The sequence below is a fragment of the Neolamprologus brichardi genome, chromosome 5 (assembly GCF_056152115.1).
Source record: "Neolamprologus brichardi isolate AB-2024 chromosome 5, ASM5615211v1, whole genome shotgun sequence".
In the NCBI taxonomy this organism is placed as follows: Eukaryota; Metazoa; Chordata; class Actinopteri; order Cichliformes; family Cichlidae; genus Neolamprologus; species Neolamprologus brichardi.
Genome location: NC_142108.1, coordinates 5,288,783 through 5,301,686, shown reverse-complemented (window position 1 = coordinate 5,301,686; position 12,904 = coordinate 5,288,783). Strand labels below are relative to the sequence as shown.

At 42.1% G+C, this 12,904-nt stretch overlaps 1 protein-coding gene across 13 annotated transcripts in view; it reads right to left on the bottom strand.

The window, feature by feature from the left end:
- The window catches only part of foxp1b (forkhead box P1b), a 146,263-nt gene that overhangs the window by 38,969 nt on the left and 94,390 nt on the right, over nucleotides 1-12,904 (bottom strand). For 12 of the 13 annotated variants that reach the window (XM_087840528.1, XM_035904968.2, XM_035904977.2 and 9 more), the window contains one exon: nucleotides 11,615-11,740. In XM_087840528.1, the coding sequence (XP_087696654.1) occupies nucleotides 11,615-11,740 (126 nt within the window). Of the gene's footprint in view, nucleotides 1-2,725; nucleotides 2,848-11,614; nucleotides 11,741-12,904 lie in introns of those variants that run through there. The other variant, XM_087840535.1, reaches the window with a different exon arrangement.

Here is a 12,904-nt window from a genome sequence, read left to right as displayed (position 1 = left end):
ATATTATATTAAAGGTGGTTCAAATAATTCTGATACAATTCTTTGTTTCTTTTGCTTACAAAAAAATTAAAAGAAAGGAGTGTATCATACATTTTGGTGTGTGACTCACTGTCCTGTCATTCTTTCTGACCTTTTCAAGCCACACCTCCAAGTATGTATTTTACAAGGTATTTTGAGTTCTGAAACCAAGCTTACAAATTCTCGGTGAGTGATGTCCTACACACAACTGTTCGATGTTTGCACCTTTCCCGGAAACATCTTGCGATCGCTGTTCATATAAACTGTGCGCCCGTGATCTTTAGTTCACCAGCTTTACACGGTTACGCAACGCTGTGTGTTTTCAGATGCATTATTCGAGTCAGTTGAGATTTAATTAAGATCACAGCCTCTGAAATCCCTTTCAAATGAAAGTGTAGTCAAAAGACAATGGCTGACACATCCTCGTACAGATTGTTTCTATTCTCTGCACACCAGCAAGGCAAAGCTAATCCTTGTTTCCATGACGGCAGACAAGAGGGACACAAATTATGTTGCTTCTTGACACTCTTAATGCTGTTTTTAAGTGAACAGACAAATAATTAAATTATATAAATTATATTGAAATAAATTTACACTGACAGGCAGCATGTTTTTGGAATTAAGTAAAAACCAGTATATGGAGAGAAAAAAAAGAAGTGTTTCAGTCCCAATAATCCACCCTTATTTTCTAGGTGCAACATGACAATAGGCTCCCTTTAATACTTTAGAAATATATAGGCTGGGACTTAGATGAATGCTTAAAAAGACCTTCTGCCATAAAACACACTACACCATTTAATCTCATCATTATCCTACCATCTCAACCTTTTGAAACACATGGCATCTCAAGTGTAATGTTAATCTTCCCGTTTGAAACAGAGATGCACATTCTCCAAATAGCAATGGGCAAAAAAAAGAAGAAAAAAAGAAGAAGGGAAAAACGATTGCAAGCCTTTTTCAAGTAAAAACATGTTTTAGTCGGGAAAGCCAGGGAATAACAGCAGAGAGCAGCTGGTGGCTCACTATATCACTGCTAAACTATTCCCCCGTCTCTCCTCTCTGTCTTGCCTGCCTGCTCCAGTACAAAGCAAAGACCGTCCCTGTAAAGGATATCCCAGTGAGCCGTGGGGCTCTGCAGGCTACCCCCGTGTGCCCCCCTCTCCGGGTACACAGCTAATATCTGGTTGCCTATGTCATGGTTTAGAAATGACAGGTGCTGGCAGCCCCTCGCCTTGACAGGCCACTGCACAAATAACGCCCCAGCCTGAAAGGGCTAATGCACTACTAATGAACAATAAATCAACTTTGATTACAAACTGTCAACCCAATCAGCTCGCACTCCAGCTCTCCCAAACTGCGAGTCTCGGCTGCACAGCTGCACAACATTACGGCGAACACTGCCCTGTTTAGGCTTCGCTGTCCTGCTTCTCAACTATCTGATAATCTGCTCCATCTCTCCTCCTGTCCACTTTCTTAGCTGTGAGAGCTGAAAGACTGTACCAAAGGGGGAAAAAAAGTTTCAGAAATGCTGAGAAATACAACAAAAACACTTCAAAAAGGCAAGTTCTTCTGTTGCTATATGAGCGCATTACTTAAATGACTGCAGTAAAAATACTTGAGGTCATTAAACAACAGAAAGTCAATAACTGTCTTCTGTGTAAAACCTCAAAACTGTCAAGGAGGACTCAAACTTGACAGTAGAAAAAGGGAGCAAATTGACCACAACTTTCCCCCTTAAATATATTTTGCAATCCCTTTATTGCAAGTGCCGACACACACGCATAGGCCCGCACCAACATTCGCACACTAACTTTTCAGAAAGACATGAGCGATGACATTTAGAGTGACAGCGTGTCTCCAACGTGGTTTGTGGTGACGGTGTCAAATATAGAGCTGTGCCAGCCACTGTCTTAATTCACTGTGACACCATGAGGAGACTGAGGATTAGTCCAGGCCATAGCCTAAGAGCAAGCAAAGTCTGACCAGCACTCATTAACTCAAGTCACAAAATACACAACTAGCAAAACATAATTTGGAGAAAACAAGTACTCGCATACCCTTAATTCAAGGATGTAAACAATGAAGCTTAACAAGTATTTTCTAAAAAAAAAAAAAAAAGAGCAAAATACAAAAACACACACAAATGAAAGTAAAGAGCTGGCAAACCTGTCTCCTGTTTTTCCCAGAACTTTCCATAATTTGAACGTGTACAGTATTAGATCCTGCTTAACTGGTTAGCTCACTATCAGCAAAGTCAACAAAACTAAACAAACACTGTAAAGTGACAGTGAGAAACTTCATGTATGTGGTTAGGCAAGGCAGAGGAAACTGTTGCACAAGCTTACAGTAAAAAGCCAAATTCCTGAAAACAACTAACAGCACAGACAGAGACATCATCTCCATACAGTCTTGCTCTGAAAGGCAACATATTTAGAGACAATAAATCTAACATACATGACTTTATATATTTCTCTTAATAACACAGCAAGCATGCAAACTGACAGCGTCTTAACAACAAAGTAAACCCTGGATAACTACTCTTCCCATAGGAAGAAGCATGACAAAATTAACCAGCTACAATGACAGAACGTCAACAATGGACAGACAATAAAACTCCTTTTCTCCTTTTCCCTCTTCAAATTAAATTGTCAAGTTTTTTTATACAAGAAAGCTGGCAAAATCACAGAAATCAATCATATTGACAAACCTGACAAACTCCATTTAGCTGGCAGGGTAAACAGAGTGCCGGGCCACGCGGTGTGGAGTGAAGCAGAGCGGAGAGTCGAGCAGCGAGGGGAAGAGAGAGAGGGAGGGAGAGAGAGAGCGAGTGTGAGTAAGTAAGAGAGAGAGAGAGGTAGGGGCGCGCAGGCTGGCAGGCAGAGAGGCTGAGAACAAGCGCTGCTGTGCTGTGGAGTCTCCAACCTTCCTCAGGATACAGACAGATTGCACGCACAAGGTTGCTCCCTGGCTGACAAGATACAAAACTATCCAATCAACCACGCCCTTCTCCACCAATCACAACCAGCCTTCTAAACATAATCAATTCAAATGGGGCCACACAATAGGAAGCCGCGGGCTGGGCTGCAGGTGAAACTGTGCCTTTGTGTGGGGGCCCCTTTAAAAAAAAGGGCGAGAGAGACAGAGAGAGAGAGAGAGAGGGAGAGGCAGAGAAAAAAAGGCACAGTTGACGGCTGTTAACCCTTTGACCCCTGCCGGGACTCGGCCGTGCTATTGAAACAATGGGAACTTAAAGAAAAGAGGCCCTTTAATTAAACAACAGATAAGTAAACACAGCTATCTAGCGGAAAGAAAGAAAACTGGCCTTGCTATCAGCGTCTTTATTGTTCTGCTAAATGGAATTGTTTACAGTGCTGGAACAAAGGCACAACTCATTTTACATGCTGAAAACACTAAATGCACACAAACAATTCACAAGGCTTTGTAGCTATTTTCTTCCTTTAAAATTTCCCAAGAAAAACAAATTCTATTTTAGCCTAAAATAATATAATTATGAGATTAGGGTGGCTTTGTATTTTCTGTACTAATGCCAATCTTTTTATAGTTTGTACTTACAGAGTTTACTATAGGAATCAACCAGTAATAATATGCAAAACCAAGTTTGAGAGTATTCAGCCATAAAATCAACCACAGCAGCATAAAAAAAAAAATTCAAACCAGTTTTTAAACACTTATCCCTCAATTTGGCCTCAGACAAGCTAAAACCACTTACATTAACAGCTAACATTACACCAGCTACCAGGCAATCCATCCAACTCCATCCCAATGAGAGCAATTAGCTGTCATGATATCATCACACTCTTTAACACCCGTGTGCACTCAGCAAGTGGAAAAGACAGAAGAAGAAAACAGGACCCTGCCACCTACTGGAGATCTTACTGAACTCCCAGGGAGAGACAGTAGGGCGAAAGCCCTGACTGCTGACAACCTATATGTCTTATCTTTCAATTGAAAACACCTACTCTTGAACAATATTTATATACATTTAATCACATTCCACTCTGTAGCACATCTAAACATGAGAAAACGGAATGAGTTCTTAATCAGCCCCACTTCTGTAACAACATTAAAATCAGGGTTACTAAGTTGTGCAACCCACTTAAAAGAATTAGACAAAAGCACGAGGAAAGATTAACACCTCACTTTGTTAATTATCATGACAATAAACACAGAGCTGAATAACAGAGCTCTAAAACACAGCTCATATCAACAGCTATAAACCCTTGGCCAAGGATGAAGGAATGTTCATGGGATACATTCCAGTCCGCAAACACACTGGTAAAATAAACAGAGCGCCTGCATAACAAGCCACTGCTCTCATCTGCTAATAACTAACAATGAGCTCTGCTAAGCTGGCCTGACCTATATAAATTATTGACTGGGACACCTCAAGTGTCAAAAGTGACAATTCCAATACGTATCATAGTGAATAATTAAGTGGAAGAAAAGGGGCTTTTATTTTCTATCTGACACCCTCAAGACGCCTCACACAAAAAGAGAGTGACATGCAGCCATGTGCTTGCAACTACACGCATGCACACGCAAACACGCACAAAGTGGTTTAGGCTACGGCCACGCTATTCTCCCCCGGCACTCTCCCTGGGGTGGCATGTCGGCGTATTCTCAATAAAACACCTTCTTAGCAGTAATAGGCCACTGTTCTCATTTCAACGCTCCCAAAGGCCTCATGATAAATTTAGCAGACACACAGTTCAAGCTTCTCCTCTCACATACTGTCTTTCTAATCCATTGCCTCTGTGCCTGCGCCATGTAAAATAATTACACATATGTGTCGATGTGATACACACCCTATGTGGATTTTTTTTTGTTCCTGTGCACACAGAAACATCAATATTCTTGAGCCTTGAACCCGTCCCTTGTGATAGTTTACCGAGAGTACTGAGCGATTGTGTTCATGACAGAGTGGATGACATTATAAAATACTCCCATTTCCTGCTCGAGTTAGAGTGAAAGTATGAGTTAATGTCTGGCCTGAGCTATGGCTGAAGATAACGACTCGGCTCCAATTACAAAGCCTTCCCAAAACACTAACGCAGCCAGTGAATAAGCTGCACCGGCATGCCAACCAGTGTCTTACTGCTACTACATTAAGACAAGTAGGGAAATGGAGTGGAAGCGGAGAACAAATTCATTCTCATTGCTTTTCTTGAAAAGCGCTGGTGACCTGGACCATTGTCATGAGAAAACAAACACACCCTTTTTTCCCTCTCCTCCTGTGTGTTTGGAGTATTTCATTGTTTACTGGCAGAGAGACTCAGCAGGGCAGGTGTGGGACCTATATAAATAACAGCTGCTCTATTTAATATAACCTACATAATATATTTTTCCCTGTTATTTCCATTTCAAATGTTATTTCAAAAGTTTAAAAAGTACAAAGCTTTTAAAAAAACAATTGTAAATCAAACAAAGTGTGTTTTCCGAGCTACAGCAAAACTTCACACTTTGCAAAGTTCAGAAAGAAGTGACATTTGATTTAAGGGGAAAAAACTGTTATTTGGTGACCCACTCACTTGCACTGACGCCGCACGGGAGAGCGCTATGTCATTTCTGCAGCAGTAAAACAATAGCACAAACAACTTTTGAAGAGGTGGAGAGTTTCTATTCAGAGCCAAACCAAAACCGATCGCATCTTTTATTTATCGTGTTATTATTTTTTTCTACACTTCTGCACCCTTGTTCCTCTCATGCATAAAACTCTTGCATATTGTTACTGTTTATTAAGTCAATCAAAAATAAAAGACAGCGAGTCTGCCTTTAAATATCTGCACACTACTGAAGGAGTAAGTCACATTCTGAGCGAATGAGGTTATCACCCGGAGCAGAGAGGACTTACAGCAAGTCACGCCTGACTCACCATGTTCCTCGTGGTCTATTATATATGGCTTTGGTTATTTACTTTTAATTTTGACAACCAGGAGCACATTGTTTAGTCAGCACATGTGAAGTCTGTATTTGCAAAATATTTCCTGAGATGATATGCCAGCTAGTATATAACGGAGCTTCCAGTGCGCACTAGTGTGGTTTTTCACTTAGTCAAAACAAAAACACTTTTGGGTTTGAGCAACATCGATTTAGGGAGGTGGGGGAATTTTTGTCTTGTCTTTTTTGGCGATTGATTCATCTTTGATTTAAAACGAAAACCATATTAATACAAAGAAACCCAGTTCTTTTTAATAAGCAATAACAATGATTCTGCGGTAAACCTAAAGCTGCAAATAAGTTACTGAGTGACATTTGATATTTGGGTTCTGCTATGCACCAAAATAATGCATTATCATGGGCGATGAGCTCAGTCAGATTTGAGTAGAAACCTGTCTGCCTTTGGGTGGCTGCTGTCATCGCTTTTTAAAGACTAAAGAGGAGTCTAATCACAAACTACATTACTTTGGCTTTTTCTGCACACTGGGTGTAGTTATATGGATAAACCAATTATGGTCTGCTGTAAAACATCCAACACAAATATAAAATGCTCCAAATGAAGCCCTCGTGTCGACCTGTATATCTGTATCACTCTTCTGCTGTCTAAGCAGTAACAGTTTACTTTATTCGAGTCTTAACCAAAAGTGAAAATGGAATAAGAGAATTGCCAAGCTGTCAAAAGTGTGCATTGACACCCAAAGAGAAACTGCATTGTGAGCTGATGCTGACTTGACTACACCTTGCATAGCTGTTAGTGTTTATAAATGCTATGGCTGACTGTGCAGCCATCCATCCTTCTACCGCTCTCCAAAGGGCGTGTGAATCACTCCCAAAAAAAAAAAAAGACAAGCATTAAAATCAAGACGTAACGCCAGAGGATGACATAAAGATACAACAAATTTCAGGGGAAGTGTATATGCTTGTGTATCCGTGGGGATGACTGAGTGGGGTGGAGTGTTGCGAAGGCTGACTGCTTGAAGGGAAACATCAGGCCTCCAATGAATACAGAGGGTCCTGCAAACAGCAGAGTGGCTCCCAGCTCTGTGACTGGAGTCAATTCGACAGTCATCAACTTGGCTGGGCGAGAGCTCCCACCGCCACCACCCCCCTCCCTCCCACTTGGCTATGTGGAATCAGGACAGATGACTTCATTCTGACAGGATTATCCCAAACCTGGTTCTAATATATACAGTACACATAATACATTTTTACAATATGACAAGCTAAACAAGCGACCATAGAGACGGCCTTTTCCCCGGGTTCCACCCGGCTTTGTGCTGATCTTTCCTGACAGTATTTATCACCTCAAAGCAACGCACACATCAGAATGAGATTTCATTACAGAATCACCTTGAGACAGCACCTAACTGAATAACACGCTGCATTGTTGTTGCTATGATTTTATGAAGTGACTTTCTTGTGAATGGGCATATCTCTGCTAAAATGTTTAACGACTTCCCTAAGAATGACTCATTTCAGTAACAGCGGCGTGAAATCAGGCTACGAACGACATTATCAACGACTATTCCTTCTCTCACTATGCTCAGCACTTCTTTTTCTTCATATTTCTGGTCTAAAATGCTTCAAATATATTTATATGTCACTCTAAACTAAATCTAAATGCACAGAGATTTTTTTCCGCACAATAACCGGCCCATGACATGAATCTAGAGTCCTGCCTATTGTCACCTCGCCACTGGGCGATCGTTGCTGTGCCACTTTGGGCCACTGGCCGGCCAGACTGCGGAGGCACCTCGAAGTGCTGCCTCAGATCAGCCTGCAGCACTGGCTGAGCTCCAGCTGACAGGCTTTGGCCTAGTGCTCTAATGACTTACAGATTGGAGCTCTGTGGTATACATGTGTCAGGACAATGCCATGGGCCTACTGCAAAAACAGTAGGAGAGGGAGGGAAAGCCGCCGGCTTCTCCCTGTCCTGTCAGACAGAGGCTTGGCCCCTGGATTGTGTCACATCACGCTTCCCCCCAACAGACCACAAATGAAGGATGTGAAAAGCAAATGCAGGGAGGAGGAGGGGCATTGGAGGGGAGCTCTCTAACTTAAAAGGCTTTCATCCTGTAAACTGAAAAGACATTATCTTTTGACCTGGAGATGCCCTCCGCGAGGCTGTACACTATGGTGTGAAAACAGAGTGAGCAAAGGAGAACGAAAGAGAGAAAAGAAAAGGGAAAGAAGAGAGGATCGAGGCTTCAGCTGGTAATAGTGTCGATAAGGAAATTGTCTGGTTTTTAAACATTATCTGTAGTTTCTCTGTCTGAAGAATAACAAGTGATGCACCTTTGACATTATGAAAATGTTCAGCGAAATATTTATCAGTGAATTGTGAATAGTGTTTCTCATTTAAAATAGAAGGCCAACACATAATTACAATAAGTGCAAAAACTTTTAGGGTAGAAGATGATCTTTACTTTAATATGGACAACAAAGCTCTCAGTAAAGCAATCACTTTCCCTCTCCACAAGCAAACTACCTCTGCTAAAAGCCTGAATTGTTAACACGCTACATTATGCACCTGCCTCTCTTCAAAGCAGCCGTTCATGTATTCTCATTACAATCAGCACAGACTGACAGAAATCAGTCGCTGTCATTCAGCAGTAGAAGCAGGAAACTGGCTGCTGGCCATGTACCTCATCGTACTGAATGCTGATCTTAAACACAATCCTGGATGGGAAACAAGCATAATCTGGATATTACACTCAGAGCATAGACACCATATTGACACAACATCTCCTGCCTGGGTGCCACACAATCCCCTGTAGTAGGTGGATGCGTGCACAGGTTCCCTTGGAATGAGGTGTAGTTAACCAGCCGGTCTCGTGTGCATTGCCACAAACGAGCATCAATTCCCCCCCTCCCCCCACCTCGGTGCTGGTGGACTATCAGCGAGGGTCCGACAGTGTTGTTCCTAATTACCTATTTCTCCACTCCTGATCCTGCGGCTGGCATAATTAGTTACCTGGGGCTGCAATCCAATTTGAAGTGATGACAAGAAAGTGATCCATGAAAAAGTAATAAGTTAAATCCAATTTCAGCCTGCCTCTAATTAAATGCACATGGAACTAATGAGTCAAACCCTACCATTTCACTGATAATGGTAATTAGCGGGGTGGGAGTTGCCGGCTCTCGTCGTTGTGCCACTGTAGGTGTGAAGCGCAAAAGGTAAAAGCGGCATGGATTCTTTTAATTACATGTGTCATTCTGTCAATGTAATTTACTGGCTTTTTGACCAGTCAAGTATGTTTAGCTGCTTTCCAGCATGCATAGCAGCTGTTTGTATATCTAGCATGATTAAAAGGCCTCTAGGCTGCTGAGTATACAGCGCAGGCATCTTTATCCAACGGCAGGGGTGGGCGGTGCAGGGGTGAGGGGGCTTCGGGGGCACCCCTGCTGAAGATATAAAACCAAAGAGCCATTTAATGCTGATCAAGGATTCTGAGGCTTGTTTGACTCATATTTTTTTTCCCTTTAGTGCTCTGTGCAGGTCAGTTTTTTTCTGGATGTTTCATATATACAGTGCTTCATTATTTTTGACTTGAATGAATTGGAAAGTGAGTCACATCTCCAAATGAGTAAAAGTCTCTCTGCACATCTCCTCGTGCCTAATAGGAAGAACACTGAGATGAATGGAGTCTCGTCTGCAGATCAGGTGCTTTTATGAGGTGTCAGCTTACTACACAGTCCCATAATTGTTGGATCATGTCTTTTGATGACCCAGTCCAGCTCAACAGAGAATCATTATCCAGGCTGTGTGATAGAGATAGTGAATGTTCTGTGTGAAGGAGGCTCCTCTAAGCACAGGGTTTGTTCTTAAAAGAGAAAATGACGATCTGGTGTTTGAAAAAAACAATGTTTGCGATATGGAACATAACAGAAATGCCACCAACCGAAAACGTTCAACTAAATGCAATGCACACTTGCACAGAATGGCCCAGTGATGTCTGCGCCTGAATACTTATCCTTGTGTGTGCACTGCTAGTGGTTGGGCTGGGTTTAATTAGTAGAATATGTAATTTGGAGATAAACAAACACTTGTCTGGACTTGTGGTTTTTTCATAATGGCAGTTTCAACTCAGCAAAATGTAGCATAGGACATTAGAGAGCAGGCAATTTACAGCGTTAGTTAGATACTACAGTGAGCCTGAGCTCTCTTCACAAGAACTGGGCAGAAGAGGGGAGTAAGAGAGGGGGGGCAGGGGGAAAGGGCCCGACTCTCTTTTCAATAGCTGAGTGACAGCTTGGCCAAGCTCTCTGTATACATTAATAAATTAGAATTTTAATTTTGTCTTTGTCTGCAGGAGATGGTTTAGTACTTTACTATGTACCAACAACTGGCTGTATGCTGGAATCTGCCGTTGTGGTCCCCTCTGTTGACCTCTGCAGCACAATTCCCTGGCAGGCTGGGGAAACTGTTTAGTTTGATCCTTTCAACTTATTTGAATCCTGACAAATATGCACACAACTGAAAGGTCATCACAGTCATATTTCATCCTCTGGAGCTATTCCGAAGACATCTGCACAACAAAGAGGCTTTTCCACAACCTGACATTAGACCTAGCTGCTACAATAGCTCATTAAAAAGGGCCCCCAATGGGATAGTAAGGGTATTAAATATTATATATATACACACAGAGAGAACGGGGCCTCCGTATTAATTACCAAATATGCCCTGAAGTCGTTTGCAATTTCACACTGACACAAACAACCGCTCCTTGTTCAAACAAAGATATACATCTCTGAGGCAAATGTTGCATCAGAAATACAGCACTGTCGATCTTAAAAGCAAGATGAAAAAAAAAACAACAAAAAAACCCCCGATTTTTTTCCCGCTGTTTTTTTTCCCTTTGCATTACAAAGGCAGTTCAAATAAGTGTCCCACCACCTCTTTACCTCTTAATACCTTTGCATTCTCCCACCCCGTGCTCATGTCTCTCTGTTCCACCTTTAAACCCTCCGCCTGGAACACACACCCCACTTGCGGTCTGCTCTAGAGCACCTCCTGCTGCCAGAGGTATAGACTACTATAGACTACTCTTCTTTTATTTCTGCTGTATGCATGAGTGTGATGAAAAGAAAGCAAGGAAAGAACAAAGCCAAACTCCCTTTAGCGGGAGGAATTGAGCTCTTTCTCTTCTAGCTTTTCCTCTGCCTCTTTTCCACACTTTCTCCTGCTTACAAACTTCCTAAACAAAATGCAGCCAATAAAGACAATCCTGTCTACTGCGGTAATCTCAAACAGTGATAATCCAGATAATACTGGATGAGCTCATGTGATCTCAACCGGCCACAATGAGATTTTTCTGTGTGTCTGGCCTCTAAACAGAACCCTTTTCTACGTAGTGCTACCACCTCCAATGCTACCTGGATGACACAGGGTTGAGCGTGTGTGCCGCTAAATCACACATAATGCGTGAGCATACATGACTGCAAATGTTGCACTGACAATATTAATTTCCTGTTTGTGAACTTAGACTACTGCTGTACTTTTTCTCGCACACAGTGTTCTAGCAAGAGTTGCACAAGTTCACTTCATTTTTTTTTTTATTATCTGAATAACCACAAAGTTAAATAACCAAGCCATCAGATAACCCTGAGTTAAAATATGAGAGAACGACAACAATACCTGCAGGCTTTGCTGCTTGTCGTTGGCTTTGGGGGATTTGCGACCAGTATTTTGCTGAGAGTGCAGTTGCTGTGGCTGGGATTGCTGCTGTTGCTGAAGAAGTATTTGCCGAGCCATTTGAAGAGCCTAGGAGAGAAATTAAAAAAGAAAAGTTATGTCCCCGGAGAACACTTTGATGCCTATTATCAGTGCAGACGCAACCCTTAGAGCAATATTCTCATTGCCGTATGAAAGACAACAAAAACCACAGACCTCCTTTCATGTTATCCTGTTCGGTGTCATAAAGCTAAGACTGGCATAAACAATGCTTAGATGTCAAAACAAATTCACAGACAGAGAAGACCAAAACAAGTCATGTTCAGCAATCCAGAAGAAATATTTATCTGTTGATAACTCACACTTACAGAAAACACAAATTGTCAAAGACACAAATCAGTTCTTTAGATCCTCCTTTAGCTCGGTCGAACTCCCCTTCAGAACGCAAATAAAAGACTTTATAGAGGCCTCAAATATCTGTTAAAGGACACGGCCTTCTCAGTGGAAAACAAAATACAGTGCAGTCACATGTTTATTGCTCCAGCTACTCCCTTTTCCCTTACGATAAATAATCAAACATGCCATCCAGAGCAAACAAAGCTGGAGAAAGCTAGGGGGAAAAAAACACAGTGGTCTTGAAAACGGTCAGCGATACCAAGAAAAGCAAGCGTTGTGTTCCCACAGTGAGCTGGCCAGCCTCACACCTCCACCAGTAAACCATCTGGGTAAATAACTGGCCTCATTCTTTCCATGTTCCTCAGACGATTGCTCCCACAATTAAACAAACAGTTAGGGGGCGCATCCAAACTCATCTCATATACGGGCAACCTATTAGCTCTTCTGTCAATTTCTTGAGAAGTTTGTAAACTGCAAACGGTATAAGAGAGGGAGTAGAAAAACAGAAGAGAAAAACGTTATAGTCATGTGTGAAAAAGTGAGTGAAACTTGTGAAGGACTGTGTGAAAGTAAGATATCAAACAGGGAACGAGCAAACAGAAAGCTGAGTGTAGACAGAAGAAAAGACGTGCCAGTAAAGTCCTAATGCCAGACAAGTCAGACGGTACTTTAGGTCCGAAAGGGGAGAGACAGCTAGGGGTATGAAGAGAACAGCTGTGTGACCGTTTGTGTGTGGGCGTACGCGCTGACCCTCCCAAACACACGGCTGTCCAATGACATCATGAGTCATAAATATGACCGCAGGCAACAAAGAGGCCACACTGTTGGCATGTCACCGTGCTCGACTTTAGAGGAGAA